Source organism: Jaculus jaculus, chromosome 11 (genome assembly GCF_020740685.1).
Source record: "Jaculus jaculus isolate mJacJac1 chromosome 11, mJacJac1.mat.Y.cur, whole genome shotgun sequence".
In the NCBI taxonomy this organism is placed as follows: Eukaryota; Metazoa; Chordata; class Mammalia; order Rodentia; family Dipodidae; genus Jaculus; species Jaculus jaculus.
In genome coordinates, this window is record NC_059112.1 from 112,382,538 (window position 1) to 112,400,184 (window position 17,647).

General features: G+C 57.3%; 4 protein-coding genes across 14 annotated transcripts; 2 read left to right on the plus strand and 2 right to left on the minus strand.

Annotated features, from left to right (window-relative positions):
* The first annotated feature begins 1,304 nt into the window (after positions 1-1,304).
* Positions 1,305-6,585, plus strand: Wdr24 (WD repeat domain 24). The gene is made up of 9 exons (XM_004652129.2): positions 1,305-2,342; positions 3,474-3,651; positions 3,795-4,467; positions 4,890-5,008; positions 5,083-5,204; positions 5,299-5,403; positions 5,547-5,887; positions 6,009-6,193; positions 6,276-6,585. The coding sequence occupies exons 1-9, from the start codon at positions 1,862-1,864 to the stop codon at positions 6,442-6,444; spliced, it is 2,373 nt and encodes a 790-aa protein (XP_004652186.1). The 5' UTR covers positions 1,305-1,861; the 3' UTR covers positions 6,445-6,585.
* Positions 6,586-6,798: 213 nt separating this feature from the next.
* On the plus strand, positions 6,799-9,416 carry Jmjd8 (jumonji domain containing 8). Its single transcript, XM_004651966.2, has 9 exons — positions 6,799-6,900; positions 6,978-7,067; positions 7,151-7,199; positions 7,274-7,370; positions 7,457-7,525; positions 7,613-7,732; positions 7,815-7,882; positions 7,963-8,097; positions 8,174-9,416. The coding sequence occupies exons 1-9, from the start codon at positions 6,803-6,805 to the stop codon at positions 8,252-8,254; spliced, it is 807 nt and encodes a 268-aa protein (XP_004652023.2). The 5' UTR covers positions 6,799-6,802; the 3' UTR covers positions 8,255-9,416.
* On the minus strand, positions 8,286-10,481 carry Stub1 (STIP1 homology and U-box containing protein 1). The gene is made up of 7 exons (XM_004652128.3): positions 10,294-10,481; positions 9,705-9,903; positions 9,455-9,620; positions 9,191-9,278; positions 8,954-9,010; positions 8,754-8,870; positions 8,286-8,676 (listed from the first exon to the last, which is right to left on the minus strand). The coding sequence occupies exons 1-7, from the start codon at positions 10,450-10,452 to the stop codon at positions 8,551-8,553; spliced, it is 912 nt and encodes a 303-aa protein (XP_004652185.1). The 5' UTR covers positions 10,453-10,481; the 3' UTR covers positions 8,286-8,550.
* A 1,434-nt stretch (positions 10,482-11,915) lies between these two features.
* Positions 11,916-14,584, minus strand: Rhbdl1 (rhomboid like 1). 11 transcript variants are annotated; one of them, XM_045130403.1, is made up of 8 exons: positions 14,455-14,584; positions 13,891-14,025; positions 13,419-13,643; positions 13,194-13,342; positions 12,915-13,027; positions 12,739-12,839; positions 12,595-12,655; positions 11,916-12,515 (listed from the first exon to the last, which is right to left on the minus strand). In XM_045130403.1, exons 1-8 carry the CDS (start codon positions 14,491-14,493, stop codon positions 12,244-12,246), a joined length of 1,095 nt encoding a protein of 364 aa, XP_044986338.1. In that variant the 5' UTR covers positions 14,494-14,584; the 3' UTR covers positions 11,916-12,243. The 11 variants fall into 11 exon arrangements, with proteins under 11 accessions (XP_044986338.1, XP_004652184.1, XP_044986335.1 ...); XM_004652127.2 differs by having other exon boundaries at positions 13,864-14,025; XM_045130400.1 differs by having other exon boundaries at positions 13,419-13,658; positions 13,864-14,025.
* Positions 14,585-17,647: the final 3,063 nt, after the last annotated feature.

Sequence of the window (17,647 nt, forward strand, 5' to 3'; positions counted from 1 at the left end):
GCAATCCCCCAGGACTCACCTAGGCTAGATGCACAAAGTGGTGCATTTGTCTGGTGTTCCTTTGCAGTAACTGGAGCCCCTGGCATGCCCATTCTTTCTCTCTCTCTCCCTCCCTGTTTCTCTTTCTCAAATAAATAAAAATTAAATTTTTTTTTGAAAAAGACATAGAAAATAGGGCTGAGATGACTTAGCAGCTAAAGGTGCTTATTGCAAAGCCTGGGTCAACAGATCCAGGTTCAATTCTCCAGCACCCACATAAAGCCAAATGCACAAAGTGCCACATAATCTAGAGTTCATTGGCAGTGGCAAGAGGCCCTGGCATGCCATTCTCATTCTCTCTCTCTCTTTCTCCTCACAAAAAAAACTTTTTTGGTTTGGAGGGGTCTTGAGGTAGAGTCTAGAGTCTCACTGTAGCCAAGGCTGACCTGGAATTCACTATGTAGTCTCAGAATGGCCTTGAACTCACAGGGATTCTCCTACCTCTCTGCCTCTCGAGTGCTGGGATCAAAAGCATGTGCCATCACCTCCAGCACATTTTTAAAAAAATACTTATTTGCAAGGAGGGAGGGAGGGAGGAAGGGAGGGAGGGAAAGAGAGAGAGAGGGAGAAGGGAAGGGGAAGGGAGGGGAGGGGAGAGGGGAGGGGAGGGGAGGGGAGGGGAGGGGAGTTGAGTTGACAGCAGAATGGGCATAGCAGGGCCTCCAGCCACTGAAATGAACTCTTGATACATGGGTCACTTTGTGCATCTGGCTTTACCTGGGTCCTGGGGATTCAAATCTGTATAGTTAGGCTTTGCAGGAAAGCTCCTTGACTACAGAATCATCTCTATAACCCCAAAATATCATTAAAAACTTGCATTTATTTATTTGCAAAAAGAGAGAGGGGATGCTCAGCATAGTGGCTCACGCCTTTAAACCCAGCACTCGGGAGGAAGAGGTAGGAGGAGCGCCGTGAGTTCGAGGCCACCCTGAGACTCCATAGTGAATTCCAGGTCAGCCTGGGCTAGAGTGAGACCCTTCCTCGAAAAACAAACAAAAAAAAAAAAGATGGGGATATAGACCAGTTAATAGTTTTGCCTTAGGTGTATGAAGCCCTGGGTTTGATCCCCAGCACCACATACAGAAAATAACACGCTGACAAGTGACAGAAGCAGAATCAGGAAGCCCAAGGACCCCCAATTCCCGTCTGCCCAGGGAGGAGTGCAGTGCCCTGACTCGGAACCTTTATGGTGTGAGTCCCAAGAGCCAGTCCCTACTTCCGGCGCGGTGCAAAAAAGGAGAGAACTACTTCCGGCGAGGGGCGGGAACGAGGTGAATCACTAGTGCGGCGGCTCAGGAGCTGCACTTTTGGTAAATGTTGGCTTATATTAGAGGCAGAAACTCCACCAGCGTCCGGGTCCTGATCTCGCAGTCTTCCCTGCCCAGCGCCGCCGGATTCTGTATTCGGTGCTGCCTCCCAAGCACCTTAAACAGCTCTATCCTCTGGTCTTCTTTTCCCATTTTCGTTCCTATCGGAAGCCTCATAACCCTCAAAGGCATGGGGCTGGCCGTGTGGTCAGTGGCTGCCGGGATCTGACTGATGAAGGGATGCAGAGGTGTCCTGGGAAGCCACATAGGATCTTCTGGGGAAGTCAGACGTGGATCAGCCCAAGGGCAGCTGCAGAACCTTTTGGAGAACTCCAGTGAGTTTGAACTTCCCTGAGGTTGATTGGCCACCTGATTGTAGTGCCCAAACTGACCAGTCCAGGTTCAGACAGTTACAGAGGATTGAATCGGAGTGAAAGATCCAAACTGCTGCGAACACCATGGCTGACCAGGCCAGACCACCTCACTGATCTCCTGCTCCTAACACCCGTGCAGCCATGGAAAAGATGTCCCGCGTGACCACAGCCCTGAGTGGCAGTGCGCTAACGGGTCGCACTATGCACTGCCACCTGGATGCGCCAGCCAATGCCATCAGCGTGTGTCGTGATGCTGCACAGGTGGTAGTGGCAGGCCGCAGCATCTTCAAGATTTATGCCATCGAGGAGGAGCAGTTCGTGGAGAAGCTGAACCTGCGTGTAGGCCGCAAGCCCTCACTCAACCTGAGTTGTGCCGATGTTGTCTGGCACCAAATGGATGAGAACCTGTTGGCCACAGCGGCCACCAATGGCGTGGTGGTCACGTGGAACCTAGGTCGGCCATCCCGCAACAAGCAGGACCAGCTGTTCACAGAACACAAGCGCACGGTGAACAAAGTCTGCTTCCACCCCACAGAGGCCCATGTGCTGCTCAGCGGCTCCCAAGATGGCTTCATGAAATGCTTTGACCTCCGCAGAAAGGACTCTGTCAGCACCTTTTCCGGTGAGGCCCAAAGAGGCTGGTCAGGGCAGGTTTGCGTCTCTGTAGGTTTCAGACCAGTCCCAACAGGCTGAGAAGTGCCTCATTCATCAAAGGTGCTGATGTGCTCCTAGAGGCCAGCTAGTACTGCAAGAGTGGGTGGAGTCAGCAGGGCAGTGGGAGGGGGGGGCATGCCCAGGTGAAGGATGAACCCAGGAATTGCTGGTGGGAAATAGGCAGGAGACAGAGCTGGCAGGAATTGAAAGTGGAGGTGGCTAAGAGGGAGGGCAGAGTTTGCAGACATAACCCAGTGGGTGGGTGGGTGGGCGGACCACTGGTTGGACACCTTCCTTTCACCTTGCTTCACCCTGCCTCATTGCAACAAGTTGACCTGGATCTCCAGGGCTCTCGACCCTGGGATACGGAGTGGGTGAGGTATGCCGTCTAGTTACCCCAAAGCCTCCTTCAAAGCAGGCCTAGCTCCCTGATTTCCCTGAGCCAGCTCTCACTGCTCCTCCTTGTTGAAAACCACTGAAGCACAAGCCTGGGGCCTTGGAGAATTTATAACTGATCAGGCAGCTCCAACCTGAAGAAGAAGAGTTGAACATAGACTAAGTCACCTTCCTTTGCTCCTTGGGTCTCCCACAGGCCTTGGCCTCAGTGCAGTCTGACAGACAGCTAGGCTAGACTCCTATCCCTGTCCCCCAGCCTCAGATAGATCTTCCTGAGGCTTGACTGCCACTTTGCCTGGGCAGAATCCAGGAGAATTTGGGGCCTGCAAGTTTTCAAAAAACACCTGCTGGGAGCCAGGCATGGTGGTGCAAAACAGCTGCTGGGAGCCAGGCATGGTGGTGCACGCCTTCAATCCCAGCACTTGGGAGGCAAAGGTAGGAGGATCACCATGAGTTCGAGGCCACCCTGAGACTACTTAATAAATTCCAGGTTAGCCTGGGCTAGAGTGAGACCCTACCACAAAGGGAAAAGAAAAAACACTTGCTCTGGCGACCCACCCTGGTGGTATATCCACCATCCCATATGCCTCCTGGCATGGCCACAGGCAACTATGTAACACCATTCTGTAGTCACTCTAAGGGCTCCCTCTGTCCCTTGTGGGCCAGCCCCCTCACTGCTGCCTCCGCTGGTGTATGCCTGCAGGCCAGTCTGAGAGTGTGCGAGATGTGCAGTTCAGTATCCGAGACTACTTTACCTTCGCCTCTACCTTTGAGAATGGCAACGTTCAGCTCTGGGACATCCGTCGACCTGACCGATGTGAGAGAATGTTCACAGCCCACAATGGGCCTGTCTTCTGCTGTGACTGGCACCCGGAGGACAGGTGTGGCATATGGGGATATGGGGGCAGTGGGGCTAGGAGAATTCTGTCATCACCAGGCTGGGAGATAGCAGGGTGAAGCAAGGCTGGGTGTCTCTTTTCCCTCAGGAAAGGTCACTGATGTCTTGGGTGGGCCTTCCGCACAGGGGCTGGTTGGCCACAGGTGGGCGTGATAAGATGGTGAAGGTCTGGGACATGACAACACACCGTGCTAAGGAGATGCACTGCGTGCAGACCATTGCCTCAGTGGCCCGAGTCAAGTGGCGACCCGAGTGCCGTCACCATCTGGCCACATGCTCCATGATGGTGGATCACAACATCTACGTGTGGGATGTGCGCCGACCCTTTGTACCAGCTGCTATGTTTGAAGAACATCGTGATGTCACTACAGGCATTGCCTGGCGCCACCCACACGACCCCTCCTTCCTGCTCTCTGGCTCCAAGGACAGCACACTGTGCCAGCACCTATTCCGTGATGCAAGCCAGCCTGTCGAGCGTGCCAACCCTGAGGGCCTCTGCTATGGCCTCTTTGGGGATCTGGCCTTTGCTGCCAAGGAGAGCTTGGTGGCTACTGAATCTGGGCGCAAGCCCTATGGTGGTGACCGACGCCACCCCATCTTCTTCAAGCGCAAGCTTGACCCTGCTGAGCCCTTTTCGGGCCTGGCCTCCAGTGCCCTCAGCGTCTTTGAAACAGAGCTCGGTGGTGGCAGTATGAGCTGGTTTGTGGACACAGCTGAACGTTATGCTCTGGCAGGCCGGCCACTAGCTGAGCTCTGTGACCACAATGCAAAGGTGGCTCGGGAGCTTGGTCGCAACCAGGTAGGTGGGGCTCAGGTACCTAGGGTTCATGACATGGCATAGTAGCTGGATGCCTGTTGGTTGCCACATCAGCCTTTGCTCAGTATTTCAGGGTGGCAGGATTAGATTGGGCCAGAGTGGACCAGACCCTAAGGCCATCCTCAGGGGTGGGGCCTGGGGAGTCATGTGCCCACAACTCCCTCTTCTGCCTTGATGTTGGTGTTGTAGCTGTTTCCTGCATGCCATCTTCACCCCACTGGTCCTCTTACTAATCCCTGCTGCCTCACAGCTGTTAGGGTGGAGACTGCGGTTTCTGCCTTCCCCGTGTGCCATGGTTTTCCCAGTCGGGTGGTTCAAGCCATTTCTTGGTGTGTGATTCTGTTCAGGCTGAGGGGGGTCTGCTGGGTGCTCAGGACCCCTGAGTGGCCAGTACCTGCCTCTAGGTAGCACAGACATGGACCATGCTGCGGATCATCTACTGTAGCCCTGGCCTGGTGCCGTCCACCAACCTCAACCACAGCATGGGCAAAGGCAGTTCCTGTGGCCTGCCGCTCATGAACAGGTAGATCCTGGGACTGTTGCCACCAAGGGTGGACTGCTGGGGGCCGGCTACTCACAAATCTTCCCTGTCCCCAGCTTTAATCTGAAGGATATGGGCCCAGGTCTGGGCAGTGAGACAAGGCTAGACCGCAGCAAAGGGGACACACGGAGCGACACAGTTCTGCTTGATTCCTCAGCTACACTCATCACCAATGAGGGTAGGCTAGAGGATGGGTAGGGGATATTAAAGACAGTGGTGCTGGGGAGTCCCACAGCAAGCTTTCTCCTTGAATGCTTTTTCCTGCTGGACAGATAATGAGGAAACTGAGGGCAGTGACGTGCCTGCCGACTACCTACTGGGTGATGTAGAGGGCGAGGAGGACGAGCTGTATCCACTGGACCCAGAACACGTGCACCGTGAGCAGGGGCTGGGGGTGGGTGTGTGGGGTCAGGGCTGGGGGTGGCAGAAAGTCAGCCCAGCACATGGCACCATGAGCAGGGGCCAGTGGGGGAGTGTAGGGGCTTAGGTTCAGGTGCACCTTTCCTCACCCATCTCCCAGCCGAGGAACCTGAGTACGTGCTGCCACAGGAGGCCTTTCCACTGCGCCATGAGATCGTGGACACACCCTCTGGGCCAGAGCACCTGCAGGACAAGGCTGATTCTCCCCATGTAAGCGGCAGTGAGGCAGACACAGCCTCCCTGGTGCCAGTGGACTCCTCCTTCTCCCTCTTGTCTGTCTCACATGCACTCTATGACAACCGCCTGCCACCCGACTTCTTCAGTGTGCTGGTACGAGACATGCTGCGCTTCTACGCTGAGCAGGGTGATGTGCAGATGGCTGTGTCTGTCCTCATCGTGCTGGGTGAGAGAGTGCGCAAGGACATTGACGAGCAGACCCAGGTGTGTGATCGAGAACTTTCCCTGGACCAGCTGTTTCCTCACCTGAGCCTGTCCTTCCACTGTGACCCCTCTGTCTCAGTGTGCCTGGCAGCACTGACCGAGATCCCTCCCTTCCTCACAGGAGCACTGGTACACGTCTTATATTGACCTGCTGCAACGCTTCTGCCTCTGGAATGTGTCCAATGAGGTGGTAAAACTCAGCACCAGCCGCTCCATCAGCTGCCTCAACCAAGCCTCCACCACGCTGCATGTCAACTGCAGCCACTGCAAGCGGCCCATGAGCAGCCGTGGCTGGGTCTGCGACAGGTGGGGAAGTGGGATTGTAGGGCTCCTGCCACAGACAGGTCAGCTGCGAAACCCAGAGCTGAGTGACCTTTCCCGCCCCCAGGTGCCACCGCTGTGCCAGCATGTGTGCCGTCTGCCACCATGTGGTCAAGGGTCTGTTTGTGTGGTGCCAGGGCTGCAGTCATGGTGGCCACCTGCAGCACATCATGAAGTGGCTGGAGGGCAGTTCCCAGTGCCCTGCGGGCTGCGGTCACCTCTGCGAATACTCCTGACCTTGCCTGCCATGGGACAGCTTCCGCAACTCAACCCAGAGGCCCACCGGACCAAGGCATGCGACCTCGTGCCCATCTCTTGTGCCAGGAAGGCAGGTGGCTGGAACCTGTAAACCCAATAAAAGGCGAGAGCTGCTGTCAGGACGCCTGTTACTCGCTTGCGCCACGCGGCTGTCCCAGGGCTGAGGGCGGTTCCGAGCGCTCTTGGTCCCGCCCAGCTGACATGCTTGGGGGCGGAGCGAGCCAGGCCTCAGGGGCTGCGGCAGGCTGTTGGTTGCCCCGACGACGGGATGGCCGGCCAATGGTGCGCGGGCACGCGCGCATTCCCGGCGTGCTGCGCGGCGACGCGGCCGGGCTCATGGCGGGGGCTGCGGGTCCTGGAGTGCTGCTCATACTGTGGACGCTGCTGGCTGTGGCTCAGCCTGCAGCCGAGCCGGGCGATGGCGACGGGGGCTGGTGAGCGGCGGGGACGGGCGGGGCAGGGTGTGGGGAACGCGGGGCGGGTGGGCCGCACTGACCCGCGGTGTCCGTAGGCGGCGGGGCGCGGCCGAGGTGGTGACGGAGGAAGAGCGCTGCACTGTGGAGCGTCGTGCCGACCTCACCTACGCCGAATTCGTGCAGCGGTACGTGGTCCCTGGCTAGGGCGAGCCGGCGCCGTGGGCGACCCGCAGTCTGACCTCCGTACAACTTTTGGTACTCTCTACAGCTACGCCTTCCTCAGGCCCGTCGTCCTGCAGGGACTCACAGACAACTCGGTGAGTGTTCGCGCCCTTTGTGGGCGTCTGGCCCCGCTCAGCTGACCAGCTGCTTAATTTCCTGGCCTCCGCAGAGATTCCGGGCCCTGTGCTCCCGAGAAAAGCTGCTGGCCTCCTTTGGGAATAACGTGGTCCGCCTGAGCACTGCCAACACCTACTCCTACCAGAAAGGTGAGCTGCCACACCCCTCAAAGCCTACCTGTTTGCCCGCGTTCATAAGGTAGGACCTGACAGTCCTGACGGATCCCTTCTCACAGTGGACCTGCCCTTCCAGGAGTATGTGGAGCAGCTGCTGCGCCCCCAGGACCCCGCCTCCCTAGGCAATGGTGAGCTAGCCCTGGGCAGTAGTGGCGGATGGAGCACTTGCAAGTCTCCAGGTACCAATGTCTCTTGCCCATGTTCTCTGCTGGCAGATACCCTGTACTTTTTTGGTGACAACAACTTCACGGAGTGGGCACCACTCTTCCAGCTCTACTCTGCACCTCCATTTCGTCTGCTTGGAACCACTCCAGCTTATAGCTTTGGAATTGCAGGTGGGAGCTCCACCTGAATGGTATTTGGGGAGGCCAGAGCAGGGTAAGTTTAATCATCAACTGCCTATAACTGACCCCACAGGAGCAGGTTCTGGGGTGCCCTTCCACTGGCATGGGCCTGGGTTCTCAGAAGTGATCTATGGTCGCAAGGTCAGTACAGTATGGGTGGGAACTGACACTTGGAGCTTGCCAAGCTAAGCATGGGAATGACATTACTATCTTGCTGCCAGCGCTGGTTCCTCTACCCTCCTGAAAAGAAACCTGAGTTTCACCCCAACAAGACCACACTGGCCTGGCTCCAGGACACATACCCATCCCTGGCACCATCTGAACGGCCCCTGGAGTGTACCATCCAGGCTGGTGAGGTCAGTGACTGGTAGGAGGGGGCTGGGCTAAGCCAGAAGGGCCCCCAGCTAATTCCTATGCCCCATTCCCTGTCAGGTGCTGTATTTCCCTGATCGCTGGTGGCACGCCACACTCAATCTGGACACCAGTGTTTTCATCTCTACCTTCCTTGGCTAACCAGAGCTCATGGTACCAACATGTACCCAAATGGTGCTCACAGACTTTATTACAGGACAGTGGCAGCAGCAGCAGCAGCAACCTCAGCCCAGCCCACCCTCAGCTGCTTCCCAGCCTAGAAGGGGGACAGGAGAGGCTCATGGCCCAGCAAGGGGTATTCTGAGGGGGAGCAGTCCACAGCCCACCAGCAGGACTGATGGGGGCAGGCCCAGGGACACAAACGATGTACTGGGACAGGGGCTTGTGTCCCAGGACCCTCCTGGGCTACAGTGCCAGGCAAGGCGGAACGAGGGATCTCAGTAGTCCTCTACCCAGCCGTTCTCAGAGATGAACGCATCGATGACCTCCTTCATGGCCAAGTTCGGGATGAGCTGTTCCTGGGTCAGAGGGCTCCGAGTGACAGGGTCAAAGTGGCCCACACGCTGCAACAACACGGTCACAGCACTCAGTAGCTGGAGTTACACATCTGGTCCTGCTTCCAGTGTCCATAGGCCCTTACCTGCAGGTGCTCCTCAATGTCCTTGCGGTCATAAGTAATGCCACTGGGTGTAATACAGGGTTCCCGCATCAGCTCAAAGCTGATCTTGCCACACAGGTAGTCGGGGATATCTCTCTTCTATAGCACAATAGGACAGTATCAGGGACGGGGAAGGGGACACCACTCCAGGCCCTGGACTCACAGGCTTCAAGAACACTCACCTTTCTCTTCTCATCCACCTGAGAGAAGAGCTCATCCATGTCTGCCATGTACTTGTCCTGCAAAGAATGGAGCACCAGTGTGCACAACTCAAACCTGTACACACACAACCCACCACCCTGTGTCAGATAGGAGGGACACTCGGGTCACATGTTGGCTGACAGATCCACTGTGGGCTAAGGAACCTCGCTGCCACACGATCATACACAGACCCACATGTGGACCAGGGGCGCTCTCACGTGCTTGGCTTCAATGCAGGCCTGCTGGGCTCGGATATGCCCATCATCCTCGTCACCATCGTGGTTCCTCTGACACTCTTCCAGCTCCCTGAAGATCAGACAGGAGCTGGTCAGAGATGGACGTGAACAGAAGACACCAGAGCCCACCCCACAGCAGGCCTCTTTCCCCCTCAGCTTCCTGTGTGCCAGCGTTGGCCTTCAATAAACACCTGTGCTGGTGACTCAGCGACAGCCTGACGGTAGCCTGTTGGGGGAGGGACCCACCTTTCGCGCTCTGCAGCAATGAGTCTGGTGAGGTAGGAGTGCAGCTCGCTCTCCTGGTGGATACGCCGCTCCTCAATGCTATTCCAGCGCTTCTTTTTAGCAATACGCAGGGCGCTGGGGATGTCATCCCCAAAGTTGAGCCGCTGCTCCTTGGCCAAACTGTAGGCTGAGGGAGTGGACACTTCAAGTCACTGGCAGTCCACTCACCTGGCCCCAAGGTGTCTATGAGTCAGGTAGCTTGTCAGCCCACCTCGCTGTAGATTGGCGATGGCCTCATCGTAGCTCTCCATCTCTAGCTGGCATTGACCCAGGAAGAAGTGGGCCTTCACTGACTGCCCATCAAGCTCCAGAGCACGCCGGCAGTCGGCCAATGCCTGTTCAGGCTGCTGCATCTTCAAGTAGCATAGGGCTCGGTTGGTGTAGTACACCGCCACCAAAGGGTTTCGAGTCTGGGGACCAAGGCCAGACAGCATGAGGGTACACACACATCTGGCACCCCTGTGTCCCAGCAAGCTAACAGCCCAATTACCCTGGTATCGCCCAGCCCACGACTGGCATCGAGAAACGAAGCTCCGGGTTACTCGAACTCGGGATTCCGGCTGAGCCCGCCCTCTAGACTCCAACTGCTTTTGTGTTTCCTAAACCTGTACCCAGCTTTGAGCTTGGGGGTTCTCAAGGGGCAAGGGTTCCTGCCCTCCAGCTCGCCTCAGCATCCCGCCCACCAGTTCTCGGCAACCAGCCCCGGGAGCCTGTAGAACCAGCTCGCTACCGAGTCTTCGCGACCCGGGACGGCGGGGCTGGGAGGCGCGCCGGGCCCCGCCCCCGCCTCGCGCACTCACGATGGCGCGGCCGTAGCAGGCCGCCGCCTCCGGGTACTTGCGGCCCACGAAGAGCCGGTTGCCCTGCTCCTTGAGTTCCTGGGCGCTCGGGCTCTTCTCAGGGCTGCCGCCACCGGCACCCAGCCGTGCGCCGCCCTCCTTCTCTTCCTTGCCCTTCATGGCGCCGCGCGGCACGGCTTGGGCTCCGCGCCCGGCCGCCCAGTTCCGCAGCCCGCGGCGCGATACGCTCGGCCCGGCCCGGCCCGGCGATCCGCCACCGGAACTTCCGGCGCAGGGAGGAGCTGGCGGGAAGACACGTGAGCGCGGGCGGAGCTGCGCCGCGGACAGCCTGGGGGCGGGCCGGTACCGGCCCCGCCCCTCCGCCCTAGACCCCGCCCCCGCCAGCATGGCCGCCGTCCCGGCCCTGCGCCGGGAGATGCTGCGGGAACCCGAGGGAGTTTGGAAGCTCTGGAGCGCTGGCAGGGCGGCAAGGATGACCCGACTTCCCTCACCGCGGCTCCCTAGGCTGCGGCCATCGAGGGCCGAGCGGAGAAGCACGTGACTCAAGAGGAGCCGCAGCGGTTGCAGGCCAGGAAGCCGGCAGTGAGGGGCGGTCTTCCCGGAGCGGGTGCTCAAGGGGCGGGGCTTGGGTAGGCTGACCTCCTTCTAGAGTGCCAGCGTCTGGGACCTTTGACCCTACCCGCCTGGGTCGTTTGCAGTGGGGCTTGGAGTAGCTGGTGGTGCAGCGCCCGACCGCCGCCTTCCACGTCCTGCCGGACATAAGTGCTGCAGTCACCCACTAGTGCGCGCTCGGCCGTGTGGGACCCGCCAGCGCCTCGGGTGAGTCCGGAGCGTCCTTGCCTAAACTGGAGGTGGTGGCCTCCAGATTAACTCTGGATTATCCCTACAGTGTCCCTGTCACTTCCTGTGGTCGTCCTGGTGGCCGGAGCACCCAAAGTAGTAGGTTTTCAATGAGGCCCTGGTGCCTGGCCTACCCGCCCCGCAATACACCCTGTAAGTACTACCTACTGTAGCTGGGCCAGGTGCGAGAGCACGCTGCAGCCCTGAGTCGAGGTGAGCCAACTGTTTGGGACTGGGAGGACATCTAGAACCCCATCAAGATGCCAATGGCTTGGTGTCCCTAGACCCCAAAGTCCCCATTATCCTCGTTAGCCAGAGCCTCAAGGACGAACGCCTCACCTTGGGGAGACAGCACTGTGCTCCTGGGTTTGGGGGCAGAACCTATTGCTCAAACGTGTTGCCAAACTTGGCCCCAGTTGGGCCGTCCACGAAGACTGTAGCTCTGCCAAGCACAGGATCCGGCCAAATGAACATGGTTCTAGCTTGGGGCGTGTTCACCTGTCTCTGTGGTGGGGAGACTGAAATCAGAACAGCAGGCTTGGGAACCCTTAATGTACACAATAAATGCTTGCTGAGCTCGCCTTGACCTGAAGGCTCATAATCTTTATCCAGCCGCCTCACCTGCAGAGACACAGCCAGTGCCCTGGCCCAGGCCCTGGGGAGTAATGCTAGCACCTTATACCAGGTGCAGACTGGCAGTGTGAAGTAAGTCCAGGCCCTCCTGAAGGGGAAGGGTCTCTTGCCTGGGGGAAGTGGGCAGACAAGCCTCAAGAGCCTCAGGATAGCTGCCTAATGCCATGTAAAATATTTATTCATTCTCCAAAAAGGCTCAGACTGCAAGTCCTTCCAGGGTGGTTAAGTGGGATGGGGTCTCTTCTGGGACCACATTCAGAACCCTCCAGCCCTGGTTGAGCAGCCCTCCACCCAGCTTGGGAGGGGACAGCCAAGGCTGTGTTGAGACCTGGCTTCAACCCAGTAGACCACAGGGCCCACCTGCCCCTGCGGAGAGAAGCAGCCCTGAGAGGTCCATTCCGAGGGCAGACATGCAGGCCCACCTGGTGACTGGCCCACTGTAGGCCAGACTCTAGCCATATGGCCTTGGGGAGCAGGTCAGGGTGGAGGAGGGATGTGGGCACCCAGCAAGTCGTAGGCAAAGACGTTCCAAAAGATGGCGAAGAGCAGGAAGGTGCCGTAGGCGAGCAGCACCACCCACCATCCGCACTGGTCCCTCAGGCGCTCCTCATAGCTGCGCAGGATGGTGAGGCCCATGCTCACGCCCACTACTGCGCCAGCCAGGTGTGCCATGAAGCTGGGCTGTGGGCCAGAGGCAGGCAGCGGCGGGGAGAAGCGCAGCCACACAGCCCGGCCCACCTCGGAACTCACTGCAGAGGGAGCAACAGGTGGGAGGGGCCCTGTCTGTAGGCAGAGGGCTCCCCACCCCCCACCTGGCCCCCTACTCACTGCACACCAAGGCCAGCACCATCCTCAGCAGCTTGTAGGGACACCGCATCCCAGCCCAATTCTGATTGGGGCAGGCAGACAGAGGCTGTGAGGCATGCCCAGTATGCCCCCTTTCCCACATCACCCGCAGGTCAGCCCTGTTACCATGACAACGTTGGCCAGGTGTGCTGAGCAGAGTGCGTAAACCCCACCAGAGCCCCCCACTACGGGGGCACGCATGTCAGTGATGGAGACCGTCAGGGAGCCTGTGTGGACAAAGGGTGGGGTGAGGGCATAGCTGGCCAGCGAGATGGGCAGCCCCCCACCCTCGCCTGCCTCACCTGCCAGCACGCCCGCTAGGTAGAGCAGGCTGATACGGAGTAGGCCATGCACCATCTCCAAGGGCACCCCAATCATCAACTGCAGAAGGGCATTGAACCCCAGCTGCTCCAGCCTGGCCACATAGGGGCGAACAAGCATAGGAGATGCAATCAGCTGTGTGCCCGCCCACCCCAGACCTGCCTCAAGTGGCTGCACCCTTCCCCCTAGGCTGAGCCAAGCCTGCAGCAGCGTCAGTGAACAGGTGCAGAGGGTGGGCTCTCAAGCCAAGGCCCACTCACCCGACATGCATGAACATGTAGGTGAGAAAGCGCCAGGCTCGTGCGCGGTGTCCAGGGTGGTACACAAGAGGGCTCTTCATGTATTCGGGGTGGTAGGTCTGCAGCACCCACTTGTTGAGTCGTGCCCCATAGCACAGGAACACAATAATCTAGAGACAAGAGTGTCCAAGCTGGTCAACACCAGGAACTAGGGAGGCCACTGGAGCAGTGAGCAGTCAGACCCACCTGGGCAAGGGTGACAGAGGCCATGAACACGGGGGGTGGGCAGTTGCGGTGCCGATAGAAGTACCAACGGCGGTCCATCTCACAGGGCAGGATCTCGTAAGCCACATAACGCACAAACCTCTTGTAGACGCCCAGGCCCGGCTCATCCAGCAGCCCATCCCGGGGCAGTGCCCGCTGTCCATTAGCAATGGCCCGTTTGAAGCTACTGGAGCGCTTGCTACTGATCTGAGGGGCAGGGGCCTGAGCATGGGCAATGGTACCAATCTTGTGGCACCCTGCCCTAGTGAACTTCCTTGCTCTTTAAGTCAGAGGCCCTGCCCCACGCTGCCCAAGGTCCACAAGCTCTACACAGTGAGAGGCCCTTTTCCCACCCTGTTAAGAACAGGACTCTATGCCTGGCCAGGCCTGGGGCCCACCCCTGCTGCCCACACACCGTGGCACTGACCAGGTCCACCAGCTCCTGGTAGCAGACCTGGCCGCGCTCGTTGCTCTGGGCCAAGGCCACCAGCATGTCCAACTTGGCGGGGTCCAGGGGCAGCTCATGGCTATGCACCAGACCAGCAAAGGTGTCCGCTCCAATGAAGCCTGTGTTCTCAGGATCCAGCTGCTGAGGTGGGGGAGCCGCAGGCCTGAGGGTGTGCCAACCCCAGACCACAAGGCTGAGCCAGGCTGGGTGGGAGAGCTCTGGACCTTCGCTCCAGCCAATGCCTGTTTTGCTGGGACCAGCTAGTTCAACACCGCGCTCTGGGAGGGCACGACGGCTGGGTCCAGTGGCTCCCCCACCTCCTTTTCACCCTACCCAGGGGGAGGGTCCAAGTCTGAGAACCACCACCCTGCTTTTTTCCCCTGAAGCCTGTGGCGCCAACCTTCTCCTGGGTCGGGGTCTCATGCACTGGAGCCAAGGTCGTTCAGGGAAGGGGCGCCAAAGTCAGGCAGCTGCCCCGCGGGGCCCTCTGCGAACACGGTCCCTCCCCTCAGTCCCGCGCCGGCGGAAAGGGTACCAGGACAGAGGCGCCCCCGCCCGCACCCCACGCACCTGCTCCTGGATGAGCTGCAGCAGCGAGCTCCTGTCCATAGAGCCTGGCCCGGGGCCGGGGTCGGCCGAGGCCGGGAGGGGCTGCTCTGCGGACCACTCCGCTCCGCCCCGGCCGGCCCGCTCCGCCTGCTCTGCTCGGCGCGCGCCGCGCTCAGACCGCGTCACGGAGACGCCCGCCCCGCGCACACGCAGCCACGGCACGCGCACGCACCCTGGGTAGAGCCAGCCCCCTCAGAGTCCGCGCCCGCGCACTGCTCCCGAAAGCTTCATGCTGCGGAAAATCCTTCCACGAAGCGGGAACTGGAACAGTTCAAGGGGCAGCAGCCAAAACCCTTGTCATGCAGTTTCCTGGGCTCAGCACGGGTGCCTGCCTCCACCTTGAGGAAGCATTGCCTAACTACTCCCGTCCCTGTGACCTACCCCAAACAGTGGCTTTGAGCATTCCGAGGTCCAGCTGCTCCTCCCCCACACAACGGACTGTTTCTGCCTGAAAGCTGAGCAGCTGGCAGGAAACACACCTGTCCTCTGCAATGCTACAGCAAGGAGACCCAGGGTCCTACCAAGCTCCCCGGAAACATACTGTATTGCACAGCTGACAGTAGGGCTAGGACCACGGGGCACGCCAGCAGGCTGACCCTTGGATAGCAGGGCAGAAGCCACCCAAGGGAGGACGACAGCTGGGTTAAGGGAGGGGACCTGCTCCTGAGCGCTGCGAAGGTGATCGGCCAATGGGATATGTAACTAGGGCAACCCAAGTCCTACTCAAAACCAAATCAGTGGCGGGAGAAATGACTTAGTCGTTAAGGCATTTGCCTGCAAAGCCTAAGGACCCAGAGTCAATTCCCTGGAACCCAAGTAAAGCCAAATGCACTAGGTGGCGCTTGAGTCTGGTGTTCATTTGCAGTGGCTATAGCTAGAGGCCTAGCACACCCATTCTATCTGCCTCTTTCCTTCTACCTCAAATTAAAAAAAGAAAAAAAAATCAGTTACAGCCATCTAATATCCACAGCTCAAGTCACTCTTGGCCACTGGGTCTCTAGAGAACTCAGCTGCTTAGAAATAGCATCCTTGAGCTGTGTGTGATGGCTCATGCCTTTAATCCCAGCATTTGGGAGGCAGAGGTAGGATTACCATGAGTTCAAGGCCACCCTGGGACTACATACTGAACTCCAGGTCATCCTGGCTAGAGTGAGACCCTACCTCGGGGGAAAAAAGAAACATAGCATCCCTGGTATTGTATATATGTAAGTAGAGGAACAGATTAATAGGGGTGGAAAGACCTAAGTGAGGTCAAAGGAAGAGATTATGTAAAGGAAAAGTGGGAGGAGGGCTAATCAAAACCTAGGAGGGTATGAATAAGTCATAGGAAAACCTACTTTTTTGGACAATGGAACACCCAGAAGCCATAGATTATTACTAGAAAATTTTCAGTGCCAAGGATGGGATACCTTCCAGTGACTTGTTGGCCAGGGAGGTCCCTGATGCCCCCCAAACATTACAGGCCATTGATGAGGCCCTTGGTTTCTCATCAGGAATACATGGTAAGACCCTATTGCTTAAGACTCCACATACTTGGCTACAAGGTCACTGAGACATCCTGCTGGAGCTGAACTGAAAACCTCCTCCATGTAGACCAGCTGACAGAAAGCTAGAAAAAGCTATACTGCATGCAGTTCAATGGGAGAGAGAGAGATCACCAGTGGAGATACTCAACAGTGGACACTGCAAACCTTAAATTTGGCCAGCCAGGCCAAATGAGCCAATGGGTACGATAGTGGCACGTGTGTTATGGGGGAAACCAAAGGCTCTCCAATTGGACTGGAGGACCACTCCATGGGAGGGAATACATCCCTGATACTGAAAACCTACAACTGGGGTAGTCATGCATACTAGGGGTGTAATGTCTGCTGCTGTCTGGCTAAATGTGTATGTACAAACGGCCAGGTAAGCACCTCTCTTTTAATGTTCATACCCATATATTAATGCTACTCTCAGATTTGGTTAGAGTAGCGTCTGTTTTCAGATGGTGGGGACATTGGGATGACTCAGAAGGCACCTTGGTACTGAGAAGTGACAGAGGAGTGCTAGGCACTGAAATACCTCTGTCACACCTTCCAAGTCTCAGGGTCCATTATGGAAGAGATGACAGAAGAATGTAAGAGCCAAAAGAAGAGTAGGACTCCTTACAACGTGCTCCTCCAAACAAAAAAAAAAAAAATGGCCTGGATATCCATGATCTCATAGTGCCTGGCACTATCTGCACAAGACCATTATAATAGGAGGAAAAGATCATAACATCAAAATAAGAGACTAAGCCAGGCGTGGTGGCACACGCCTTTAATCCCAGCACTCAGAAGGCAGAGGTAGGAGGATTGCTGTGAGTTCAAGGCCATCCTGACACTACATAGTGAATTCCAGGTCAGCCTGGACTAGTGAGGGACCCTACCTCGAAAAACCAGGAAATAAAAATAAATAAATAAGAGAGACTAATTTGAGAGGGGAAGGGGGATATGATGGAGAGTGAAGTTTCAAAGGGGAAAGTTGGGGAAGGGAGGGAATTACCATGGGTTATTGTCTTTAATTATGGAAGTTGTCAATAAAAAATTTTTTTAAATAGCATCCTTGCCCAACCACAGTAGGGCTGAGGTCCAGTGTGCTGGGAAGGTGGAGGGGCTTCTCCTCAGCCAGGGACCCCCATGGGGTAGGCACTGACTCAGGAACACCCACCTGCCACCTTTTTCAATGATACACAGGGACATCTATGCAGAGGCTTGATGGGCTATGCTGTGGGCTCAGCTCTGAGCTCCCCCCAAAATCTGCTATCCTGTAAACTTTAGGCCAGGTCTCTATGGCTGTGCCTGCTTATAGCAGCTGGGCTAGACATGAAGTCTAGGTTGTCAGTACAGCCAGACAGGCCAACTAAAGTTTCAGTGTGGGCACTAGGAACCCCAAACCCTGAAAGACATGGTCATCTTCACAGGGCAGTCACCAACAGCCCAATAGTACTGGTAAATGCTGAGACTCCTAGACCACAGCAGCCACAACAGTATCCTCCACAGCCATTTACCTGCATGGCCTGAGTGAGGTGTCAGCAAACAAGGCCTGGGAGTCAAGAGAACATTCGCACCTCACATGAAGACAAGTCACATCTAGATTGGCTCAAGCAATGCCTCAGAGACCAAAATCCAAGAGA